A 26,838-nucleotide genomic window follows, 5' to 3' on the forward strand; every position below is an offset into this window, starting at 1 on the left:
GAAGAGGAGTAACTCGTGGAAGAGAGGAGAGACGAGGAGTTAGGTTTTCACCAGATTAGTGGTTACAGCATGGGCAAAATTGACCTTTACCATACCTAATGGAAGCTAACAGAGCGCTGGACATTAACTGTGCCAATATGGCAAGGCTGTGAGCTACAGAATAACAAAATGGCGAGGTCCAGCTGCGGAGTAATAAAATAGCGAAGCCGCGCGACGAGATTATTACAATCTCAAATAACTCCACGCGCGGAACATCCGACAGATTCCTTGTCGAAACTGTACTTGCATTCCATGAGGCCCGCCTCAGCGGCAGCGCCCTTCCCAGTCTCAGATCCGCGTCGTCGCGGCCCCTCCCCCTCTCCCGTGCGCTGCGTCCCCCAATTCCCGCTCCCCACGCACCCAGACACGCCGAGCGGGAGAGGAAGCGACAGCCAGCAGCCGAGGCGGCCAGCGCCAGCGCTGGCATGACCACTCCCACTCCCAGTGGCGACGGCTCGCCCCCGGGCTCCTCCGACCTCGTGCCCCCTTCCTACCCCGAGGCAAGCCTCCCTCCCTCCGTTCCAACCCTACCTCTTTCGACTCCTCTCCGCTACTCCTTTCCGCCAGATCTGCGCCGATCTGCGGCATCGACTGACCCGTGCGCCTGCCTGGTTGCTACAGATGATCGTCGCCGCGATCACCGCCCTCGCCGAGGAGAACGGCTCCAGCCAGGCCGCCATCGCGCGCCGCATCGAGGCGCAGGCCCGCGGCGACCTGCCGGCCTCGCACCCGGCGCTCGTCGCCGCCCACCTCTCGCGCATGTCCGCCGCAGGGGAGCTCGTCGCCGTCGCGGGGGGGAAGTACGCGCTGCCCCCGCCGCCGGCGCAGCCGGCGCCGGAGTCACCGGCTGACGACGGCGAAGACGATGACTGCGCTGACGAGGTGGACGAGGAAGAGGAGGCGCCGGAGCCTCTGCCCGTGCCTGTGCCGCAGCCGCCCGCCAAGCGCGGGCGTGGGAGGCCCCCGAAGCCGCGGACCGCGGACTTACGATGCATAGCAAATACTCCTCTGGATGAAGAAAGTGCATTATCTCAAATGGTTACCTGCATAGAAGATCTCCAAGAAATTGTCAACTGCAGGAAGCATGAGTCTCTCACAGTGCAGACATTTGGAACACGAATAGAAAAACTACACAGGTGAGATTCTTATTTGGAATCAGCCTTTTGTTTTAATTGATAGTCTGACCACATAATCGAAATTATTCTTGCGGGCCACTTCATTTTATGAAGCTTATCAACACAATAATGTCCTTAACATTTTAACTCATTTAATTATTATTTTTTGAATGAGCAGGAGAGCTGCGCATCATAACTCCTTTAATTAATTCATCCTTCACATTTGTATAATCCTTCAGGGAGAAGTATCTGCAGCTCTGTGACTCGGTTGATATGGACAAGGTTGATTCAACAAGCACCATAATGGATGAGGAAGACGACGTTGTTCGTAGCTTGCGCGCAAGTCCTGTCCATCCAATCAAGGATCGCACTTCAATTGATGACTTTGAAATCATCAAACCTATTAGCCGTGGAGCATTTGGACGTGTTTTCTTGGCCAAGAAAAGAACTACGGGAGACCTTTTTGCTATAAAGGTATTCATTGGGCAAAATCTTCTGTTATTTCATGCAACCATGCATACCTTTTAGTTAGGCACTAGCCTTATGATTTATGGAACGGCTGCGCAAGCAAACACCTTAGGTGTAAGCGTGCAAGTGAGCCTCCTAGACCTTTAGATCGTGATCCAACCGTAGGCCACATTTAACACTTAAACCCTCCATCAGCTCACGTAGCTTTATCACCCTCCTCTCGACAACCTACAACTACATCTATGATTGGATCATAATCTAAAGGTCCAGGAGGCTCGCTTGCACCTAAGGCTTGCTTGCATAATAGTCGTTCGGTTCACACCCTAGCAAATATTGTGCAAGTAGTTCGGCCCCAGAAATTGAAATTTTTCAGTGTTGCTTCATAACATAGGGTTCATCCAAGTGTTTTGTTTCCAAGTCGTGTTCACATTTCTTAGTGTTGTGATTGTTGTCCAATTAGTTTGATGTCCTTGTGTCACCTTCATATCCACAATGTGAGTCTGCCTAGTTCCTGCATCATCGATTCATTAACTGTTCTGACGAAGTTACACTCAACTCCCTAATAGTTGTCATTGAAGCCTATTCAGTAATAAGTTTTTGTTGAACTTGAACAATTCTTTTACGGAGGAAGCTGTTAGACATGTGTGTGTTGCAGCTGTAATGGGCTTAGGCTTAGCCCACATACCATTCCATCTATTAATATAGTAACCCAACTCTAATTAGAGTTTTTGAGTTTCCAATATGGTATCAAGCCTAGCTCCCTCCATCCCTCCCCTACCTCAACCGCCAGGCAACCTTCGGCCGGCCGCTGGCCATGGCAGCCCCTCTCCTCTCCACACGCCACACGATTGAGCCTCCCCTGCATCCCGCGACCGTGCCTCCTCTGTTCCCTGCGAACGAGCCGCTCACGTCGCGCCTCGTTTTGTCTTTCCTCTCCCTGGCTCGGGCCGCATCTGGGTGCCCTCCACGGCCAGCGCAGCCGCACGTCCCCTTCCCGTGTGCGCCTCCTCAATTCTCCCCTACGCCCCTCCCCTACGCGCCTGTCTCCCTCCATAGTACGCACTAGCCGAGCCCCACCGCCACGCCTGCCTACGCTGGTGTCGCGGCGATGGGTGACCTCCTCCCCGCGTTGTACGTGCGCCACATGCACGCCCCCGTGTTGGCGCCGCCGTTCCCCATAGCCTCGCATAGTTCCAGCGGGCTGCGGTACTACTCGCCCCATGAGGCAATGTCGGTGTCGTCAGAAACGGGGATGGGGCGCCACCGACCGCGGGCATCGTACTGCCCCTCCCACGCCGCGTGCGATAGGAACTTCGACGCCCAAATGCCCGTCGTTGTTGTCTTTCCCCGTCCGAATCCGGCCTCGGGCCTCCCCTGCTCTGCTCTGCTCCGCTCAAGGAACCCAGCATGCGCCACCCTCGGCCATGATCGACCTCACCGCACCTACCGGCGGGCCATTCGCCGCCGGTCACCCTTCAATCGCCTCGCAGGTCGTGGCCGGCCCTGCCCTCCTTGGAATGGCTGCTAGCGCGCCCGTGCTGTCTGCACACGGCTTCCCCACACCCACGACCCCCTCGGGATTCTTTCCTACTGCCAGCGACCTCTCCTAGTCCGCGGTTGGCGCTGCCGCCGTGTCTGCTGCGCAGACGAACGAACCAACCTCTTTTTCCCTTCCTGCACTGCCCTTGCGCCTCGCACGGACGCGACGACCTCCCTCTATGCGGTAGTGGTGCCGTCTACGTCCATCCAACCGCCACTCCACCCGCAGGCGAGCCTCTCCTCCACTTCCGAGGACAACTCCCCCTTCCATAGCTGCACTGTGTCAGCACCTCCGCCCCTGCCTGCAGTGCCTGCCACGACCCCTATGTCACTCCCGGCCGCTCCTTTCCTCCGGCACCATGGGGGCACGGGTGGCATGCGGGCGCTGACCTCTCCCCTTCTGCGCCTACTCCCTTGACGCCCGTCCTTCGCCATGCCGCGGTCCACATGCCTCCCTACCATGTGCGGGTCTCCCTTCAAGACGATCAATTTCTCTAGGGCATGTTCGTTGCCTTTGATTGGACCCTGAATCTGGTTCTCCATGAGTGTATCGAGCTCTACCACCCTTCGGCCACCGACCACCCTCAGGAAGGCCGCCAAGCTACTGGGTCGTTTGTCTTTCGCAGTGCCATGATTGTCTCAATCACAATCGAGGTCTTGCCGTCTCCATTGCCCATGCTTGCCGTCAGCATGCTCGCCACTAGCGGCCCTAGCCCTTCCCTATGGCTTAGTGGGGGTGCCTCACTGGCTCTCTCCTCGTACCCCATGTCATTGTAGCCCACTCCTACTCCCACCAACTAGGTTGCTGACTCCGACGCCTCGTACCACACCACTTCTGACCCTAGTACTGTTTTTATCCCATCTCGCAGCCCCACCTTCCCTTCTTCCATTGTTGCCGGTAATGGGGACTTTGCCTGTCACCTCACTAGGCGACACAGGTCTTCCTGGTCCTTTGTACCTCAACATCATCCTTGTTGCCCCAACATCATACAAAACCTTCTCTCAATTCGTCGTTTCACCGCTGCCAACCACCGTTCCATGGAGTTTGATCACTGGGGGCTCACCATACGAGATCTTACCACTCGTGTTGTGGTTGCCCGATGTGACAGCTCTGCCACCATATATCCTATTCGGTTTCTCGCCCCACCTCCCTCATCCCGTGTTGCCACACCATATGCCCTCATCGCTACTGCATCTACCTCCACTTTGCACCATCGCTTTGGCAACCCCGACCACGACGTCCTCTCTAGACTCTCGCCCACGTCGGCCATTACCCTCCCCCGCGGCAACGCTGCCTCGCCTTGCCATGCTTGATAGCTTGGTCGCCACACTCGCTTACCCTTCACCTCTTCCATGTACCGCGCAAGTTGTTCCTTTGATTTCGTCCATTGTGACCTTTGGACATTTTCGATACTGAGCATTTCCGGTTACCAGTACTATTTGGTCATCCTAAATGACTTCTCTCGCTACCTGTTGACTTTTCTCCCCTACCGTAAGTTTGACACCTTCCTCACCCCACGAGAGCCCCACCTCACCGTTGCCAAGCAGATTCTTCGCTGCCTCCTTGGCACCCTCAACTACGACCTTCTTCTTCGGTCCTCTCCGACTTCTGAGCTGGTTGTCTACACCGACGCTGATTGGGTCGACTGTCCCAACACACGCAGTCCATCTCTGGCTACGTTGTGATCCTAGGGGCTAACCTCTTCTCCTGGTCCTTGCAGCGACAACCTGTCGTCTTCTGCTCCAGCGCTGAGGCCGAGTATTGCGTTGTGGCCAACGACTTAGCCGAGACAATCTGGCTCCGTCAGCTGCTTCAGGAGCTCCACAGCCCCCTCGCGCGCGCCACCCTTGTCTACTGCGACAACGTCAACGCGGTCTACCTCTCCACCAACCTCGTCCAGCACCAGCGCACGAAGCACGTGTAGATCGACCTCCACTTCGTCCGAGCGAGTCGCTGTCGGCGATGTCCGTGTCCGGTGTCCCGACCGCTTCGCAGTTCGACGACATCTTCGCCAAGGGGCTCCCATCTACGGTGTTCTCGGAGTTTCGGTCCAGTATCAACCTCTGTAATGACAAGAGTTGCGACTGCAGGGGGTTAGACAGGTGTGTGTGCTGTTTTACAACTATAATGGGTTTAGGCCCAACCCACATACTATTCCATCTATTAATATAGCAGCCCTACACTAATTAGGGTTTTGGGGTTTCCAATAGAAACAATTATTGCAGCTTGGCTGATCACTTTTCACACCCATTAAAAATTAGCATTATTGTGCTGCAAGTTGTAATTGTGTTTTCTGAATCATGGCTTTGTCTTCATATGTAAAAATTTCGGTGTTCGTTTCTCTACTGCATATCATCTGAGCACTCACAACTGCTACCTGCAAGTGTCTATTACAAATTCAGATTGCACCCTTGTCATGTCTGTGCTGTTCTTGGGATAACTTTTGCATGATAGCTTTTATGCTGAAGTACCTTTAATGCAAATAGTAATACTTCTGGTATGGGTTTCTTGTTGAACATGTGACATATTGCTAAGCATTATTCTTGTAAGAAAACACAACAACAAGTTTAAGTTGTCCACCCTGACTTATTAGGCCGTGGGGACTGAGTATATATAGGGCAGAATACTGCCGTCAGGATTACAACATGGCAGAGAGTCCAACTCGGGCACAACTACCTTAACCGACTCCTATTATAACTCTGCTATCTCTAGGACAGATCAAACTTGATTCTATCCTATCTTTAATCAGAGTTGGTTAAGGTCTTTCTCTATTATAGAACAACTATGTGGACCCCTGATCTGATATGGTTGTAGCCTAATATACATTCTATTCTAACAACTAAGATGTCTAGCAAGTAGCAATACAACAATAACAGTTCCAATTTTGGTTTCATCTCTATAAGAGCGGCATTGTTTTTAAGCTGGCCCGCCAAGTCTGTGTCAACTCACAAACCTCCTCTTTCACCTAGGCTTGGTACCAGCACTGTTGAAACAACATAGGAGTGATCTGACTCTGCTGAAACGATGTAGGTGGATTTCTAGCAAGTAGCAATACCGTGGCACCAGTTTCACTACCATTTGTCAGCTTGTTTTTCATGTATAAACATAATAGAAAATTCTCACAAATACTTCAGTGCACCCTGTTTCCTTTGATGCCAGGGCATACATTGCTATCTTGTTGGTTGATTTAACAAGATTTCTACTTTAAACAGGTTCTTAGGAAGGCAGATATGATTCGGAAAAATGCTGTCGAGAGTATATTGGCTGAACGTGATATATTGATTACAGTCAGGAACCCTTTTGTGGTAAGTGAACATACAAATCTGCCCTGTTCTGAAACACAATATTTGGTTCTGAAATCCTCATGCTTTTGGAAGGTACGGTTTTTCTATTCGTTTACCTCACGGGATAATTTGTATCTGGTCATGGAGTACCTGAATGGAGGGGACCTTTACTCATTACTGAGGAATTTAGGGTGCCTGGATGAAGACGTTGTTCGTGTGTATCTTGCAGAAGTTGTAAGTTTGTAGTATCCATTAATTTTCCATCTTTTTCATTCCCTTGGCTCATAATCAGTTTGTTCTGCAGGTACTAGCTTTGGAATATTTGCACTCTATGCACATAGTCCATAGGGATCTAAAGCCTGACAACTTGTTGATAGCCCATGATGGACATATTAAGGTTTGGAGACATGCACAATGCACATATTTATTAAACCTTCTCTCCTTGGTATATTTTGTTTGTTTGTTGTTAGATATAGCAAACTAAAGTTCATTCCACCTCATGCCTTGCAAAGGCAAGCTCTAACTTATGTTGTCTGCTGGTTGAATATTTTTTATGTATCCACAATTTTATAGTATTAGTTTGATGGATGGATCATTTTATGTACATTAGATTTTGGCCGCCGTAAGGTGATTCTCTGTATCTCGGTCTATGTAAGGCGTGTAATTTCTTCTTATTATTAATATAATGATACACAGCTCTCCTACGTGTTTGAGAAAAAAAAACAATTTGATATGTTCTGTTCAATCAAAATGCATAATGATAACAGTTATTGGCAGTTGTCAGAACAGCATGCACTAGATTTGTAATAGGAGAGAACATGTGACTATTGAGGTTAATTGTTTTTACTTTTTAGAGATCATGATGGATGTTCAGAATGGTGCCTCTTTTTTTATTTTGAACTTCACATATGAATATAAGGTTATGCTTGTTCTTGGAGTTTTTTTCCCTTCAAGAAAAGCAGCACTTAGTTGTATTTCATGAAAAAACCAAGTACCGACTGTCTTTACTGTTCAAATTTTCATGTCACTAATTTAATATTGTTTCCTTTTATACTTCAATGGACATGCAAATTCATTTTTGTTCTTAGTTTGACATGGTTACTTGTACTAGTGTGTTTTCTATGTGCTGCTTTTTAATGTTCATTTATCCAGTTGACAGGTTTTGGGTTGTCCAAGGTTGGTTTGATTAACAACACATATGATCTGTCTCGCCCTGTTGTTAGTGGGGCTTCACTGTATGGAGATGATGAGCCTCAGATGAATGAATTCGAGCAAATGGATCACCGAGCACGGAGACAAAATCGTTCTGCTGTTGGAACTCCTGATTATTTAGCACCAGAAATCATTTTGGGGACAGGACATGGTAAATTCTGAGTAAACTCTGTTTTAGGATCACTAGACTTATTCATTTTATTACTATTTGATACTAACTACTTTATTATTATGTATATACTCCTAGGTTGCAGTGCAGATTGGTGGTCCGTTGGTGTCATTCTATTTGAGCTCATTGTTGGCATACCTCCGTTCAATGCAGAACACCCCCAGGTATTGTCAGTGGCAGAAGCAGGACTAAAATTAAGGAGATGCTAACAAAAATATAGCATATATGTAGCACATGAGTAGCAAGAAAACAATATGTAATATACCACTGAATTGCTACTTGCTAACCATGAGTAGTAATGTGAGTAGTAGGCAATATCATTCTATGTTTACTCATGGATTGAGAACGTTCGATTTGTTTCATGGCCATGCTTATTATTAACAGAGATATTTAGTTTACTTTTTCTGGCCATTCAGCTAAAAAAAGAATGAATGGTTATGTGGGGTGCCTAGGACCACGGGCACCTAGGGGGCGCGCTTGCCCCGGCTGCCCCCTTGCTGGGTCCACCACTGGGTATTGTACATTATGTTAAGTGAATAATTGTTTGCAGATGAGGAAAGAAGAAGATGGGAAGTAGCTGTTGCAAAGGGTCTCGCTCATTTGGTTGCACCCTTGGTAGAGCCTTAGGAAGGATCGAGTAGTCTGTTTTGATCTCCTAACGGATCCCTTTTTGTATGCCTGTTCTGGCCTCCCGCCTCCGTCAGGAGGTTCTTTTGTTGTTTTGTTTTGTTTTGTTTTTTGGGTCTTCTATAGACCTTTTCTTTATCTGCTTAATATATAATGGGTGCAGTTCTCCTGCGTGTTCGAGAAAAAAAAGTTTATCAATCTTCTTATAACTTTTACATGGTCATAAATATTGACTTGCATGTATTGACTAGTTAAACCCAACAGCTTAATATGATGGGGAGAGGCGGACAATTTACTTATATTCCAACACTCCCCACCCAAAAGCTTAAGCTCATGGGGAGAGATGGGCAATTCGAACTCGAGACCTCTGGATTTGATACCACATTGAGTCGTAAGCATCGACCAGTTCAATCAAAAAACTTAAGCTGATGAGGGGACATGGACAATTCACTTGTATTCCAACAATAAATCATAACATCAAATTATCAAAACAATTACAGCCAATCAGGGCATATTAGATATTTTCTGGAAAGAAGTGTTCATTATCAATGTGTGTTGGTCATTGGAGCAAATATTCGCCATTATACTATTAGACTTCTCTGTAGACCAATGACCTGAAAACTTGTTTAGCTTTAGCTTAACATCATTATTATTTTCTACTTGTTCCTGTAGACAATTTTTGACAATATTCTGAATTACAAAATACCTTGGCCGCATGTCCCGGAAGAGATGAGTTTTGATGCACAAGATTTAATTGACAAGTAAGAAGTATTTCGAACCTTTTTTTCAGCACTCAATTGTTTGTGATATTGTATTTCATGTTATATCTCCTTGTGTTCAAATGTCTATTTGGTAGATGATTGTGCTCGTTTGCAAGTATCTTAGTGCATACGTTTTAGGGCTAATGTAATATTTTTTTGCATGTTTGATTTGCATTTTTACCTCTTTTTGCAGTTACTCGTTTTTCTTTTTGTTTGTGGCATTCCTTTTAACTTATTATAGCAATGCAGGCTTATAATTCCACGCAATACTGAGAGCACCTAGAGGGGGGTGAATAGGTGATCCTGTAAAGTCAAACACTAAATAGCTACAAACTTGATTATAAAGATGCCACCGGTCCAGATCAGCCGCCGCCAGTCCTCATGTTGGCCACCCGCTCCGTTGCCTCTCTGGCCGCTCACGCCCCTATGCGCTGTCCTCACCAGCGTCGTCCACCTCTTCCCCAACGCCTCCCACTTCGAGCTTCTCCCGTCACCAGCGTCAAACTCCCTTGCCAGGTCCGGCACAAACCCCTGCCTGGACCCGCCCCATCGCCCTCCCCTTCATCACCTTTGTGGGATCCGTCGCTATCGCGTTCTTCCCGGCCGGATTCACCGTTGCTGCGACCTTCCCGGCTAGATCCGTTGCTGTCGTGGCCTTCCCGGCCGGATCCCCCGTTACCCCTTCTATTCTGTCGTGGGTACGACCACCATGACCGGTGCAGACGTGTGCGTTGTCGCCGGCCTCCCTGGCGGGGCTCCTCGTCGTCTGGATGATTGAAGAAGAAAGAAGGTCGGCCTGCTGGTGCTCTTTGTTGTGTCGCCCCGCCGATCGTTGACGCTCGAACGTCGACCCCTACCGAAGAACAGGCTATTGTCGCGTGTCTCCCGACCATGGCCACCTCGACTTCGACTACCTCGGCATCCAGGGGCTATCGTCTTCTCGGAGTCCACACCGGTCTCTACTTCAGCCGCAACATTTGCACCCTCACGACGCTACGACTGCGGGGGATAACAACCCGTCAACTCCTACCTTCGGCTTCTACTCCAATCTCGGTGTCCCCGTTGCGACTGCGGGGGGATGTTAGACTGGGAGGGGGGGACACCACTATTGGGTTGCCGGCCCATTAGGGTTAGGGTTCTGTGTCTATATATGTAACCACCACCTTTATGCAATACAATAAATCAAGCACTTCACAATCCAACACTCATGAATCATGACCACTCTACCATAAGCTGCTGTGATGTTGGCAATAAAGTTTTTTTCTCTTTCAATATCTAGCGTTATCATGAAACAGACTGTTGGCCTCACAAACTTTAAGCCAGCCAATACACGACTTCATTCTGGCCATATTGCGCATAAAGGAAGCCAAGGCAAGACTATGCTTCTTCAACATGTTTTGGATCAATGTTATCGGTTAAATTCTGAGAATGAAAGCATCAAGCTGTTGTAGGATATGCTATCTCCCATTAGTTGTGTTCTGTTGTTTTAAATTACTCTAGGTTTTTCCTTGTAGGTATGGCCTTTCCCTTATATTTGTTCGGATTTTATATGTTAATGCAGGCATATGCTATCAATAATATAAATCTCAATTGCCGTGCTACTTATCTAGTTCATACTCAAGTTATAAAAATTATGGCATGTTAATTTCTGTTATGATTAAATCATGGTTTCAAAGGCGTCGCCTAGGCGACGCCTAGGCGTCCAGGCGGCCAAAAAGTCTAGGCGTCCCCGTCGCCTAGCCAAGAGTCGGCAAGAGGGGAGGGGGAAGAAGCCTAGCAGAGACGACTTTGGGGAGCGGGATCGAGGGAGCGGCGGCGCAGAGAGTGCCGATCTCGGGGGACCGGCGGCGCAGGGAGTGCCGAGCTCGGGGGAGCGGCGGCGCAGGGAGTGCCGAGCTCGGGCGAGCGGCGACGCAGAGCTCGGGGGAGCGGCGGTGCAGAGCTCGGGGAAGCGCCGCCGCTGAGACTCAGGGGAGCGCCGCCGAGCTTGGGGGAGCAGGAGCAGCGATGCATGGTTGTGGACGAGCGGCGACAGTGAGATGGGAGCAACTCAGCAACCCTAACCGGAGGATATATGGGCTGCCTGCCTGCCTGGTGGGCTGGGCCATCTCCTTCTACCCCTTCCTTCTTTTTTTTCTTTCTCCCTTTTTCTTTTTCTTCCTCATATATGTTGTTGTTCTGTCTTTTGTTTAATTGGTAAGGCGTCGCCTTGCTCGCCTTAGTAAGCGCCTAGGCGTCGCCTAGGCGTCCAGGCGGTGGCCCAACGCCTTGTCTCGCCTTACCGCCTTAAGAACTATGGATTAAATAAAACTTACCTGGCTGGAGATCTTACAACAACTTTGTCCAGATTATTGACCGAAGATCCTCATCAACGACTAGGAGCAAATGGCGCCTCAGAGGTATTTTAAAGGCACTGCAAACCATATTTCTTGGTTATTCTATTTTTAAAAAACATTATGATATGGACATGATGGGGATCATGTTTTATTTAGGTTAAACAACATCCATTTTTCAAAGACATTAGCTGGGATACCCTTGCTAGGCAGAAGGTGAGGAAGTGGCAAAAATTACGTAACTCTTCAAACTTATAGTGCATATTGTTTCTGTATGTATGCGAGTGATAACAGAAAACCATTTGCAGGCTGCCTTTGTTCCCTCCTCAGATAATGCATTTGATACTAGCTACTTCACCAGTCGCTATTCCTGGAATCCATCAGATGGAAACATATATGAAGCATACGAGTTTGAGGATTCCAGTGATAATGGAAGCCTTAGTGGAAGCAGTAGTTGTCTGAGCAACCGCCAAGATGACATGGTATGAGTGATTTCCTTATTTATTTGCTGAGCAACAAATAAAAACTAACCTTGGAGAAAACAGTCAAAAGAATTTTGTATTGTGCATAGTTGATGTAGCCTTTTTTAAGTTTCTTTGCTAACTGTTCCATATTATATTCTACCAGACGGAGGACAGCGATGGCCTCAATGAGTTTGAATCTAGTGCAAATGTCAATTATTCTTTCAGCAACTTCTCGTTCAAGGTACATATACTGGGTTATGATTTCATATCATGTATTTGACGGTAATTGAAGCTTGGCAATTTTACAAGATCAAATTATCATAGAGCGGTAGTCCGGTTTTACTTCATTCACTCTCAACTTTAGCCACTTCACTCTTCTCTTTGTTTTGCACAGCGTGCAGCGGTTGGATCACCGTCTAAAAGTTCAGAATGCTTGCTTGCACGCTTGCACCTAAGACCTGCTTGCACAATATTCGTTCCCTATTTGTAAATATCAACATTTGCAATTGCAATGTTATCGCAATAGCAATTGTAGTACTGCTGTACCTGTGAGCCAGATCTTGAATGCTACAAAGGCAGTATCCTTTCTTTTTAGTATGATGATATATGCAGCTCCTGCGTGTTTGAGACAAAAAAAAAATGTTGCCATCCATTGATAACTTCCCTAGAAAATTGTACCACAACATTCCTCTGACATCATCTTCGGTGCAGAATCATGCTTCCATCAATTATGATATGTTCACCAAAGGATTGAAGGATGATCCACCGCCAAGAACTGAAACGTAGCAATCAATCCAAATTTGGACTCTCATCCGAGTAATCAAACAGTCTACAAGGTGCTCGCGCGATGTAGGTCTTGTACATGTAACTAGGCATTTTCACTCTTATATCACCTCTTCTATTGGCACCTGGTTATCTATAACAATGTTATAGTTGTTACTGTCACTTGTGCAGATCAAAGTGTGAGGCATGGTCTGTTCCAATTGAGGCTGTTCCTACATCTCCCGGAGCCGAGTACAGTTTTGCTGTTACCTTGTTTTCATGACCAATTGACATGCCATCATCAGTGAATCACCCTTGACCGAATTGGGCAGAGCGCTGTCTTTTTGTTCCCCTTTGCTTTTTTTTTTAAAAAAATCAGTCCATTATGAGCCTTGGGTTTGCGGAGATTGGCCCAGGTTACTGTATTCAGAATACAACCCCTGAAGATGTAGGTGGGTTTTAGGAAATTGCCATTCTGGCATTTATAGTTGACGATGGTTTGTTAAGCTGGTAGCCCGCTGGATTTCCTGCGGCCAGAAATGTTCACAGCATTTTTTATGGCCATGGGATACATCATTTTGCTAAATGTGTCCAGTGTCCCACAGAATCTGGGACATTATAAGAATAGGAACCGATTGAGGCTGGTGCTGTTTGTTTCAACAGAGAGTACGGGAACGGTAAATGCAACTAGCAAACGGTGATAATTGTTGCAAAGGAATAAAAACGCTCTCTGTTTGGTTCAGCTTTGGGAGCGCAGCGTCCAAATAGTTGCCGCTGAGACTGAAAGTTTGGCTACTGTATTTCAAAATACTCTTTTTAGTCCATTTAGAGTAGGGATTTAGAATAGAATGAGCGTGGATAGCCTGAGTTTCCGGCAGCAACAGTGGTGCAACGGCTGTCGACAGATATTGTGGAGATAGCGTAACGGCTTGTCCAGTGTCACGTCGCCTGGAGACTGCTATCCCCGACGCGGAGCCAAGCTTCGCCTTAGGCTATATTCAACCATTCTATCCTTCCAAATTCTCGTATTCGTACTTTCTATTCATATTTAAATATCTCACTCAACTATTCTCTCTACTTTTTCATCTCCTTTCCAACCATTCCTCTTATTTAGCTCTCTTTTTACTCTTTAGGTGAGTTATTTGATATTTTTTACCTCAGTTTTTGGAGTTTGAAAAAATACTACCATATTTATAGTTTCATAACCCATATTATTATCAGGTAATTAAACTTAAGAACAGTTAATTTTGCAGTTAAATGTACAGATTAGTGGAAGGGAGGATATTAGAGCTGTCCCTTCTACAGGGGGCGCAGCAGGCAGGTGGCCTCACCCCGGCGAGAGGGTTCCCGACGGGGCAGCGTTGGAGCGTGAGGGTTGATTTGGTGACAAGAGGATCCCGAGAGGATTAGAGAAGATTAAAGGGGAAATAAACTAATTTTTTTCTTAATCTCCTCTAATCCTACTGAGTCACCAAATCAGCGCTGAGTGGGTGTGGCCGGCCCTCTGAGAGGGTGTGGCCGGCCCTCCATTCCGTCAGGGGAAGCGACGAGGGGGTGCCATTGGAGGCAGCCTTATGCTGGGTGGCAGGTCCTAGGGAGAGATTTTTTTTATATTTGGCACCTAATTCATATATTTCTTAAGATTTGCCACTTTAATATGAGTCAGAATTTTAGTTTACTTTTATACTAGTGGGCAGCGATTAATTAAGCTCTAACAAAAGCAACTAGTGGTAGGTGGTAGATCAAAGAGTCAAAATAGGAAGAATAACAATGCGTATGGAATAGTACTACTTATTCTGTTCTAAATTATAAGATATTTTATTTTTAAAAAAGAGTACAATATCTTAAATCTAATTAAACTTATATAATAAATAATAACAGTTATTATACTAAATAAATATTATTATGTTTTTATTAATTAGTTTTCTAATATATTTATTGATGTCATATATTTTTATAGTATTGGTCGAACTAGAAATACTTTAACCCTAAAAATTTAAAAATAATTTATAATTAAAACGGAGGGAGCATAAGAACATTCCATTCTTCAGGCACAGTTTTTGTTTACCATTGTTGTGAACTTCGTGTCATTGAAGCAATGATCTCTATTCTCTGGCTATCTAACGCTAGTTTTTCCCCATCTTTATTCGACAACATTTTATGCCTTAAACTGATTGTAATTAAATTTTACCGTCCAGATTTTCGGTCATGGTTCATTAGACCGTCTGCAACATACTATATAAACACACTATCTATCCTATATCTAGATAGTAAATACTAAAAGAATGTTATACCAGACTTTCTAAGTTTATTGGCTCAACAAATTTCTTCTCCCATTATTTACTTCTGTTGGGCCAACAGGTGGCTACCTACTCTCTTCCGTCTATCTATTTTCTCCCCACACCGACTATTCCTTTCCCACGTGTCCCATTGGCCGTCGTTAGGACATGTTTGAAAGCAGGAAAAATAAAATAGATTAGAGAAACTAAAATTATCTTGTTATTTGAAATTAAATGGCAATATGAATTTAGCCCCTTCAATTCCCTGGCTCCCAACAATGGGACGTGTTCATTGATGACAACAAAGGAGGTGAACGACAGGTGGGTCTCATGTGTCATGGACTATGTTAAAGAGAAAATCTTTCGGCCAGGTGGTGGAGTGTACCTACTCTGATCCTAAGATGAGGAGGGGGCTAGGGATTACATGTTTAACTGGAAAAACACGAGAACCCAATGGTTATAGTGGTTCGGACCGTTGGAGCGTAATCTCCAATAGACTCCATATCTCACTCTCTATCTTACTCCCTATTTCAAACCCCACTCTGCAAACAGTGTAATCTACAGTGCAAAATAGTACTTTACACGATCCTATGCACAGCCTGCTGAAGATGGCATAATACCCACATCCAATGGTAGTTGTATTGCTTGGGAGTCTCTGTGTGTTGTTTGAAGCCTGAGTTGGCTCCCTCCGAGACTGGGTTCTATCGTGTGTGTACCCTCCCTTTTATAGTCCAAGTGAAGCACGTACATGGTGGTCGAGCCCCGACAAGTGGGCCCAGTAAATCTAATGCTAGGTATGGGGTGAGTGGAACGTCGGTCCATGGTGAACTGATATCTCCTCCTGGTCTCTGTGTAGATCTCCTGGTTTGTCGTGCCTTTGCTCTGTCTAGTCGGAGTAGAGCACAAGAGTAGGTTGCGGCGTAGACCGTGTGTAGAGGTGCTTAGGCTGCCATCATGACTCCCGCTGTAACACGTGTGGTACCGTGTGTAGAGGCTGACATCGGGCTTTCCACGATGGATTATGTCACGTGTGGTAGAACATGTGGCAGCATCGGGCCTCGCTTTGTTGGGGAGTAGTGACTAACACCGCCCTTTCTCGTAACAACTCTGGACCTCCCTTGGCTGGAGGATCAGACGGTGTTCAGGGGAGGTCCCGTCACCTCTGGTGTTGGCCAGCACGTGGCAGCATTGGACACCCTTAGGCCAGAGGTCCGGGTGGCCTGTTATGAGGGTTGGGAACGTTCCCTGGGGTCTAGCCCCCATGCGTAGGTTCTGAGAGCCCTCGTCTTTTGACAAGTGGCTAGCCCGGATCCCCTCCGCTGGGGTTTCAGAGCGTTGATCACAGGTGCCGATCTCACTCGATCCCAGTGGCCTTACTAGGGCTAGGACGGACCACCATTAACATGGTGGCTAAGGGGTAGTCCCGGGATCCGCCTTAACCCAGTAGTAGTGGTTACCCCAATCTTAAGGTACCAACAGACTATTATATTGTCTTTAACAAGAAATCTTATATTTAAGTCCTAAAAATTTAAATAAAATATGATTTAAATTTTTTAAGGCCATAAAAAGATTTGTAGACCGTCTTTTCACGACTCTTTATATATATTGTCTTTTAATTGTATTTATGGTCTAGGAGATCTTGATTATTATAGTCTCTTAAGTGTCTTTTGTACTTTAAAACCGAACAACGTCTCAGGTTGTACATGCCCTAATGCTCCTCACAATCCCAACCATTTCTCCCTACCATCCGTCAATTCCTGTCCTCTCTATCACACGATCATGCCATAGAGTACCTTGACACAATGAGTGTCTTTCGCCACACTAAATTGTTACTATCTCCATTCCAGATAAAATATTTTGGCTTTTCTAGTTATATTACTCTATTACAGTCATTCTAAATTATAAGGGTGTGTTTGGATTTCCTAGTCTAAATTTGAGTTGGCTAAAATCGAGGACTAAAAGAGTACCGTGATTTAGCTCATCTGTGTCGTTTGAAGGTTTTTTTTAGCTTGGCTAACCTTTAGACAATATTTCAAACCTCCTGTTTGGCGTATCAAAATTCAGAGTAGACCAAAATTTAGTGGCTCAACCTTAGTCTGGGACCTGAAGTAGGTCTAAAACACCTATTTTTTTTGGATACATTGTTTTTATTGTATATTTAGACATAATACATATATGTGCATAATAAAATAACGAGGCATTTGTAATTATACCCCTCTCTAGTTTTGTAATTATGATTTTACCTCTCGTTTTTTAACTTTGTGATTTTACCCCTTCGTTTTGAAAAGGAAGAGATGTCATACCCTTGCCCCGTTTCGTGCAGTTAAACGGTGTGAAATTTGATGTGAAAAGATAAAAAAATGTCCATATAATTTATTGTGATTTTATCCCTCGCTATATAATATAGTTTTGATTTTACCCTAGTTGGGGTTGTGCCGGCCCATACATAATAGGAGTGTAGTTCGGATCTTTCACCTTTTTCTTATCATTATTTTTTAGATTTTTTAATCACTAATTATGATTTTCACTATGTTGAGAGGGAGCGACCAACAGTAACTCCGTTTTCAAAACTAAAGGATAAAATTATAAAGTTGAAAAATGGACCAGCAATGGGTATAATCACAATTGACCCTAAAATCAATGTATCTTAAAAGGTTAAAATATCTTTATAATTTAAAATGAGGATAGTACTTAGTAAAAATAATTTATCTTGAAAAGTAAAAGACAGCTGAATAGATAGAGTAAGGGGGTGTTTGGTTTCTAGGGACTAATATTTAGTCCCTACATTTTATTCCATTTTAGTTCAAAAATTGCTAAATATAGAAACTAAAACTTTATTTTAGTTTATATATTTAGCAATTTTATATACTAAAAGTAATAAAATGAAGCGACTAAATATTAGTCTTTATACATATTGTTTTTTAATTGTATTTATGGTCTAGGAGAGCATGATTATTATAGTCTCTTAAGTGTCTTTTGTACTTTAAAACCGAACAACAACGCCTCAGGTTGTACATGCCCTTGTTGACGCCTTTTCGGAGCGCCAAATACTCAAGAAGAACCGGCGGCGGTGCTCTCTGGACAGGGGCGGACGGTCCGCGCGCGGGGCCGGACGGTCCGCGGCCTGACACGAGGCGCGGTGGTACTCTCTGCGCAGGGGCGGACTGTCCGCGGCCTGGGGCCGGACGGTCCGCGGCCTGGTGCGCGGCTAGGGTTTCTCTGCCTGACGGCCGGACGGTCCGCGCCCTGGGGCCGGACGGTCCGCGCGTACGCAGAGGCGGCGGAAGTCGCCGGCGGCGCCTGGATCTCGCTCCCGGGAGGGACCCCGTCGGGGAGGAGAGATCCTAGGTGGTGTCTAGGCTCGGGCCGGCCGACCTAGACTCCTCTAATCGACGTAGAGCCGAAGAGAGACGAAGAATTTGGGGATTGAGAGGCTAAACCTAAACTAGACTAGAACTACTCCTAGGATAAAAAGCGAATAAAAGTTGTATTGATTCGATTGTTGATGATTACAAATCGGCCGTAGACCTCTCTATTTATAGAGGAGGGGGCTGGACCCTTTACACAACTGATTCCGAGCTAATCCCGCGAATATAGCTAACAACCGTAGCACAAAACTCGGAACCCTACTCTGCTCTGCGCATGCGCGGACAGTCCGGCCTACAGGCGCGGACCGTCCGGACCGCGGACCGTCCGGCCTCCGGGCCGGACAGTCCGCCGGCTCACTTTCGGTTCGAACATATGCCCCCCTGCCTTTTGGTGGAGCTGGGCGAACCAAAAGCAACTAACTCGATGTGATCACATCGGTTTTCTTAGGCATCTTGCCACATACTAGGATGATACTGTTTGAGAAAACGCCCATTCAAAGCCTTAGGTAAATCCTTGCCTTGTAATGTTTGTAGTAAATAAGCGTTACCAGACATCACCTGTTTCACTTTATAAGGACCCTCCCAGCTTGGCGACCATTTCCCGAACTTTCGGTCTTTATTCCTTAGAGGTAGAATGGTCTTCCACACCAAGTCTCCTACTTGGAATGATTTTGCTTTGACCTTCTTGTTGTAGGCCCTGGCTACCATGATCTTGTCCTTTTCTATTGCTCCCAAAGCTATCATCCTCTTGTCGGTCACCTCATCAATATTATCCATCATTGAATTATAATAATCAGTAGCAGTTAGATCATTTTGTCTGGCAAACCTGACAGCATTCAAACTTATTTCCACAGGTAACACTGCTTCCTGCCCATAGACAAGCTCAAAAGGAGATACTTTAGTAGCACTATGTTTAGATATTCTATGAGCCCATAAAGCTTCAGACAAAATCTTATGCCAATGTTTAGGATTATCAGATACCTTCTTCTTTATCAAATTAATCAACGTCCTATTACTAGACTCGGCCTGTCCATTGGCCTGAGCATAATATGGAGACGAATTAAGCAGCTTAATTCTGTATAATTCAGCAAATTCACGAACCTCCTTTGACATAAAAGAAGTACCTTGATCTGTAGTCAAGGTCTGGGGAATGCCGAATCTATGAATAATATGCTCAGTTATGAACTCAATTACCTCCTTGTGCGTCATGTTCTTTAAAGCAACGACTTCAGTCCATTTGGTGAAATAGTCAGTAGCAACTAACACAAACCGATGCCCTTTTGATGATGAAGGATGAATTTCTCCAATAAAGTCTAATCCCCATCCTCTGAATGGCCAAGGCTTGATGATAGGGTGTAATTCGGCTGCAGGGACCAACTGTAGGTCGCCGAATTTTTGACACACTTGGCACCCCTTGTAGTACTTGAAACAATCAGCTGTCATACTAGGCCAATAAAAACCAGACCTTCGCAACAACCACTTCATCTTTGGAGCTGATTGATGGGTACCACAAATTCCTTCATGTACTTCGGCCATAGCTAATATAGCATCATCTGGGCCCAAGCACTTAAGCAGGACATCATTAACCGTTCGGCGGTAAAGTTCATCACTCATCAAAACATACTTGAAAGCTGTTCGCCGAATATTCTTATCTGTCCTGATATTGGGATTTTGCAAATAATTAAGTATATGTGTCCTCCAATCACTTGCATCGGCTTCATTGTCAGCCGAATCGATTAAGAGAACCTTTCTGGTAACCTCGGACGGTCCGGCGTCATCACGCGGACAGTTCGCGACCTGGGAATTTGGCTCTGCACTGGTTATCAGATTTTCAGTTTTGTGAAATTTCCCTCTCTTTATCCGATAACCCGATGCATCTTGTGCCAAGTCGTTAGCTCTATGATTCTCAACTCTAGAGATATGTCGAATACTGAATTCGTCAAAAGAATGGATTATGCTCCAACATTTCTCAAGATAACTATTTAGAGTACCATCAAGACATTGATATTCTTCTAACACTTGTTGGACAACCAACTGAGAATCACCAAATATCTTCACATGTTTTACTCCCATACCATTTAAAAGTTCTAAACCGAATAGGAGGGCCTCATATTCAGCTTGATTATTAGTGCAATACGTTTTCAATCGGCTAGAGAAGTCAAAGGAGACATTACTTGGTGAAACAAGCACAATGCCAATTCCTTGCCCTTCATTGCAAACCGATCCATCAAAATATAAAATCCAAGGAGTAATAGTGAGGTATGATATGTCTAGTTCATGAATATCATTAACCCGATGTTCTACAATAAAATCCGCTACGACTTGGCCTTTCATAGATTTCAATGGTTCATAAGCCAAGTCATATTCTATGAGTGCATAAGCCCACTTACCAATTCTACCACTCATAATTGGGTTATGCAACATGTACTTGATTACATCGGCTTGACCAGAAACAGTGCAATGACTAGACAGTAAATAACATCTACATTTGGTGCATGCATAAAACAAGCATAAGCATAACTTTTCAATAAAAGTGTACCTTGTTTCAGCATCCACCAACCTTCGGCTTAGATATGTCACCACATGCTCCTTCCCCTCAGTTTCTTGTGTCAGAACAGCCCCAATAACCTTGTCTTCAGCTGCAATGTATAATCTGAATGGTGCTCCTGCTTGTGGTGCTTTTAACACGGGAGTCGAAGACAAGTATTTTTTAATGAGATCAAATGCTTCCTGCTGCTCTGCCCCCCAAGTGAATTCAGCATCATTCTTAAGCCGAAGGATAGGGGTGAAGGCATCAATCTTCCTGGCTAAGTTAGAAATAAACCTTCGTAAATAATTCACCTTGCCGAGAAACCTCTGCACTTCGATCTTACACGTCGGAGGCCCCACATTCCGAATAGACTTGATTCGGTCAGGGTCTATTTCTATACCATGTTCATGGATGACAAATCCTAAAAACTTACCAGCCGACACTCCAAAAGCACATTTACGTGGGTTCATTTTTAAACCATACCGACGCATTTTATCAAAGGCTTTGCGCAAATCAGCTATATGAGAACTAAACTCAGCCGATTTGACTACAATATCATCAATGTAAACTTCCACGGTGTTTTCTAACAATTCATGGAAGATCAAATTCATAGCCCTCTGATAAGTAGCACCAGCATTTTTCAGACCAAATGTCATGACAACCCACTCGAATAAACCAATGAAGCCTGGACATATAAAGGCCGTTTTAGACGCATCTTCTTCGGCCATGAAAATCTGATTATATCCGGCATTACCATCAAGGAAGCTAATAATTCTATTTCCCGATGCATTATTGATTAATGTGTCGGCTATGGGCATGGGATATTCGTCTTTAGGAGTTGCTCTATTTAAATTGCGAAAATCAATGCATACTCTAAGTTTACCTGTCTCCTTCTCCACCGGCACAATATTGGAGACCCACTCTGCGTATCTGCAAGGTCTGATAAAATCAGCTTCTAGTAGCCGGTGGATTTCGTCCTTGATGCGTGGGAGAAGATCTAGACGAAATGTTCTGGCTCTTTGCTTGAAAGGTCTGAAACCAGGTTTAATAGGCAGCCGATGCTCTACGATCTCTCGGCTTAATCCAGGCATCTCAGTATAATTCCAAGCAAAACAATCTGAATATTCCTTCAATAGACCGATCATCTCATTTCTAGAATCGGTCTCCAGGGTCTTGTTTACAAAAGTCGGCCGTGGAGTTTTACCATCTCCTATGTCAATCTCCTCCAAAGGATCGGCCGATGTAAACCCCTGTCCTAGTTTATCAAGATCTCTGAATTCCTCTATCATGTCCCCCACAGAGGAATTAGATGATCTTTGTGTGATGGCGGACTTTCCGGTCTCGGGGACCGGATCATCCGTAATACTGTCTTTTTGCTGTGGTAGATGTTCGGTCTTAAAGTCCGAACTCTTTTGTGAAAGACCAGACCATCCGGCCTTGGCGGCCGAACTGTCCGTGACCAAAGACTCATGAACTTTGTGTGTATTCATCATTTAACTTTATTTAGGATTTAGCCGATTCTCCATCGGCTCTAGCATTACAGGGATGAAACCTTTCTTATCTATACTTATGAATTGATAATCAGAAAAGTCTACTCCTGTGAGACATGTAGCAGTCTCATAAGTCCAGAGTACAGGGGCATCGGCCACAGCGATGCAGGCCGATACATCAGCATGTACTTGTTCTATGTCATCGCCTACCCATTGTATCAGCATTTGATGTAATGTAGAAGGTATACATTGATTGGCGTGAATCCAATCTCTGCCTAGGATTAAACTGTAATTTCCTTCTACATCAGCGACGAAGAATGCAGCAGCAAGGGTCTTAGTCCCGATCGTTAATTCAACGGACGTGACTCCCCTGGCTTTGATCGAACTATCAGTTCCAACACCGCTGAGGGTCATGTTGGTCTTGATAAGTTCGTCATCTTGTTTACCTAACTTTCTGTACAATGAATAAGGCATTAGATTTACAGCCGCCCCCCATCTACCAACATCCTAGCAATCGGTATCCCATCAATGTGGCCGCGCACGAAGAGCGGCTTTAAATGGTTTACCGATTCCTTTGGTTTAGTAAAGGCGGCCTCTTTAGGACCAAAATCAAACTGGGCAACAACAGGTTCATCGTCGCCGATAATAGTACAATCGGCAGAAAATGTAATGATATTTACATCCATACCTGGGCGTTCTGGAGAAGCCTCGTAGTCGACCAGGTCTTCTCCCAGCAGGTCATCCTCCTCCATTGATGTTGTCGTGTCGTCGGAGGCCTCCTGGTGAACGGCGGACGGTCCGCGCGCGGAGGCCGGACGGTCCGCGCCTGGTGCAGGTTGTCCAGACGCTTCCTGGTGAGGGACGGACGGTCCACGCGCAGAGGCCGGACGGTCCGCGCTTGGTGCAGGTTGACTTTCTATTTCCGTGGCCGTTTGTTTTTTCTCGACGGCCTTTGGTCTCCATTTCTTTTGCGGCGGCGGGTATAGTGGATGCGTGTCATTGAATATCTTTTCCGTCTCTTTCTCCTGGCTCTCCTTCACTCTTAGGCGCTGTAATTTTCTCTTTTGGGATCGTGTCAATCCCGTCGGGCACCATCGAGGCATGGAGTATTTTGGATCGGATGTTTTGACGATAGCCGTATCCTTTTTGGTTGTGTTGGCCGATCCACCAAAAATCATCGGCCCTTTATTATCTTCTTGTATGACAACATCTGCAGTGCCTATTTTGATGATGTCTTTTTTGTTGTTTTTTGAGTTGTTGCAGGCATATGCCCCCCTGCCGGATTGGTCGGCCTTGAAGGCCGAGTAGTCCGGCAATCCTGTTGGGTTTGTGCCTGGTGACCGGATTGAGCAGTGCTCAATCGGTCTTGTACTGGTGGCGTCAACCTGTTGAAAACAGATGTCTGGGGTGCCCCCTAGGCGGGGTACTGTGGCATCCCGAATGGATATGGTGGCATGCCCACATTTGATTTGGGACATATGGCGGAGGTAAATATGTGTATGGATATGGCATAGGTGGATATGGAGGTGGAGGTGTCCATGCAGGTATGTTAGGTCTCACTTGTATAGTATGACCTTTCATTTCTTCTGATTGGTGGGGTGGTCCAATCGGCCTGACCTGGTGCTGCTCATGAATGGGTGAGTGGGGTCGCTTTGCTGGCCGGTCACTGGAGCCGGCCTTCTTTTTTACGTATTTAGACAATAATTGATCAAAAGTTGGGCCGGCTTTAACCAACCGACCAGCTGCTTTAAATGTATTTGTTTTCCACGTACCTATCTCTGGTCGTCGTGGTTTGAAAGTACGTGGACGCTGTGAATCCTGAGTACGGCCGGACCGTCCGCCGGAGCTCTCCGGACCGTCTGGTGGGGTCCCGGACCGTCCGCGCCTACGTGCCGGACCGTCCGGGATACGCAGCACGGGCTCCTGCATCTGTCTCCCTGTCTGTGCTTGCCCCCCGGTACTGGAGGCTGTGATGGTCACCTTTAGGGTCTCCCCTCCATCGGGAGTCTTCTCGGCCACCACTTTCCTGCAAGAAACTTTACGATCCCCATCGGCCTCTTTAGCATTGCCGATGATTGTCTCTTTGCCTTTATCGGCTGTGTTTGGCCGAACTAGGACTTTTTTGCCCTCGAAGTCAATCATGTTCATCGGAAAGGGCTCTGTATCCACCTGCATTTCCTGAAATTTCAATCGTCCTTCGTTAATGGCCGATTGAATCTGTCGACGGAATACATTACAATCATTAGTGGCATGAGAAAATGAGTTATGCCACTTGCAATATGCACGACGTTTTAGCTCGTCGGCGGATGGAACAGTGTGATTTATTTTAATGTTGCCATTTTTAAGTAATTCATCAAATATTCTATCACACTTACCAACATTAAATGTAAACTTAACCTCCTCCTGCCGTTTCTTTTGAACCGGCTGCAAGGAGGAACAAGCCAAAGATTTGGCCTGTTTTGGCCAAACCATTTCAGCAGCATATACTTCTGTTGATTCGTCATCTGAGCTACTTTGGTCGCATTCTACTATATGTACGTTGTGACGCATTGTTTTAGCAGTTTCTTTACTCCGGCTTTCGCAAGCCAAAGCCCTCTGGTGTAACTGTGCTAGTGTAAAAAATTGGATGCCTTCTAATCTCTCTTTTAAATAATATCGTAAACCATTAAAGGCTAATCCTACTTGCTGTTTCTCTGCTAAATGGATTTGAAAGCATCGGTTTCTCGTATCGCGGAATCTCCGGATGTAATCATTAACCGATTCGTCTTTTGTCTGTCGCAATGACACTAAATCTACCAAATCCAATTCATAATCACCGGAGAAAAAATGATCATGAAATTTTTGTTCTAGATCCCCCCATGATGAAATGGAATTAGGAGGTAAAGTGGCATACCATGCAAACGCGGTCCCTGTTAGCGATAATGAAAATAAACGTACGCGAAATGCCTCTGTGTCGGCCAATTCTCCCAATTGTGCTAAGAACTGGCCTATATGTTCACGTGTGTTTTTCCCTTGATCACCCGAAAATTTTGCGAATTCGGGTATCCTGGTTCCCTGTGGGTATGGGTGGTGATCAAATCGGCTGTCATAAGGTTTCCGATATGATTGCCCCCCAGGGACCATGCTTACTCCGAGCTTATCTCGGAACGCCCCGGCTATTTCTTCCCTTACTATATCAATGGCAGCCGGTGCGAGACCACCGGCTCTCTGGTCAAACATAGGTGGGGTTGGCTGGACATTAGCATGTTGTCTTTCCCCCCATTGGTTTGAGTTACGTGGTGCATTTTCATTTGCCCTATATGGGTCATAGGTTTGATCGTTTCTTTCCGGCCTTCTAGGTGGGGCCAGAAAGCTTTCCTGGGCTTTGGATCCTGAATTAATGGGCTGGTGCATCGCATAGTGTGATGGGAAGTGTTGCTGGGACGGGCGAGGATTCATGTAACAATCCTCCGCAAAAGACTCATGCGCGAACTGTCCGGATACGTACCTGGACCGTCCGTGGTTATATGTGGACCGTCCGTCGTTGTATGCGGACCGTCCGACTGGGTAGTTTGGGTTCTGTGCCGTGTGTGGTGGCTCGGGCACATATCTAGGTAACTCATTAAAAATAGGCCCGACTGTTGCTGGCCCGGACGGTCCGCGCTCATGTACGGACGGTCCGGGCATGTGCAGATCGGCTGGTTTGCTACCGATTTGCGGTTGCTTAGGGTATGTGTCCATCGGCATCCCATAAAGGGGTTGTGACTGGTCGTGACAATCTGTAGCCGATGTGTTACACGCGTTATCCCCTAACTCAACCTCGTGCGAAGGAAAATTTGCGGTACTAGATTTATCAAATGCACGTACTAGTTTCTTAAGATCGCTTTGCATACCCCCTATGATGTTCTGCATTTGTTCACGCTGATCTTCTACATAATTTCTAAGAGATTGTAGATCGTTGGTATTACTTACATTGGGGATATCTGGCGTGGGTTGGAGCGAAGCCGGATCCGTCGCCCGATGTCGGACGACCTTGTTGTTCCTGTCCACTTTGAAGTTGGCCAAGAACTTTGCTTTCGCCTCCTGGATCATTCGCTCCTTGTGCTCCTCAAACTGGAGCTGCTCGTCAGCCGGCAAGGTTTCCCAAGTCGGCTCTATGATGTTGCTTGGAGAAATATCAGAGCTATCCCTTGAACCGGCCATTGAGGGCCGATTTGATAAGCTTAGATATGTCGTCCCCAGCGGAGTCGCCAAAAAGTATGTTGACGCCTTTTCGGAGCGCCAAATACTCAAGAAGAACCGGCGGCGGTGCTCTCTACACAGGGGCGGACGGTCCGCGCGCGGGGCCGGACGGTCCGCGGCCTGGCACGAGGCGCGGTGGTACTCTCTGCGCAGGGGCGGACTGTCCGCGGCCTGGT

The 26,838-nt window shown here is 46.1% G+C and overlaps 1 protein-coding gene across 6 annotated transcripts; it reads left to right on the forward strand.

The window, feature by feature from the left end:
* Positions 1 to 266: 266 nt before the first annotated feature.
* On the forward strand, positions 267 to 13,516 carry LOC100383454 (putative AGC protein kinase family protein). Of its 6 annotated transcripts, none has more exons than XM_008645850.2 (15): positions 267 to 539; positions 661 to 1,175; positions 1,394 to 1,628; positions 6,375 to 6,467; positions 6,540 to 6,680; positions 6,751 to 6,843; positions 7,599 to 7,809; positions 7,906 to 7,991; positions 9,127 to 9,215; positions 11,563 to 11,614; positions 11,708 to 11,764; positions 11,857 to 12,030; positions 12,176 to 12,253; positions 12,724 to 12,861; positions 12,967 to 13,516. In XM_008645850.2, the coding sequence occupies exons 1-14, from the start codon at positions 465 to 467 to the stop codon at positions 12,796 to 12,798; spliced, it is 1,974 nt and encodes a 657-aa protein (XP_008644072.1). In that variant the 5' UTR covers positions 267 to 464; the 3' UTR covers positions 12,799 to 12,861; positions 12,967 to 13,516. The 6 variants fall into 6 exon arrangements, with proteins under 6 accessions (XP_008644072.1, XP_008644071.1, XP_008644075.1 ...); XM_008645849.2 differs by having other exon boundaries at positions 288 to 539; positions 12,407 to 12,861; XM_008645853.2 differs by having other exon boundaries at positions 288 to 539; positions 12,724 to 12,848; positions 12,946 to 13,516.
* Positions 13,517 to 26,838: the final 13,322 nt, after the last annotated feature.

Source organism: Zea mays, chromosome 5 (assembly GCF_902167145.1).
Source record: "Zea mays cultivar B73 chromosome 5, Zm-B73-REFERENCE-NAM-5.0, whole genome shotgun sequence".
Lineage (NCBI taxonomy): Eukaryota > Viridiplantae > Streptophyta > Magnoliopsida > Poales > Poaceae > Zea > Zea mays.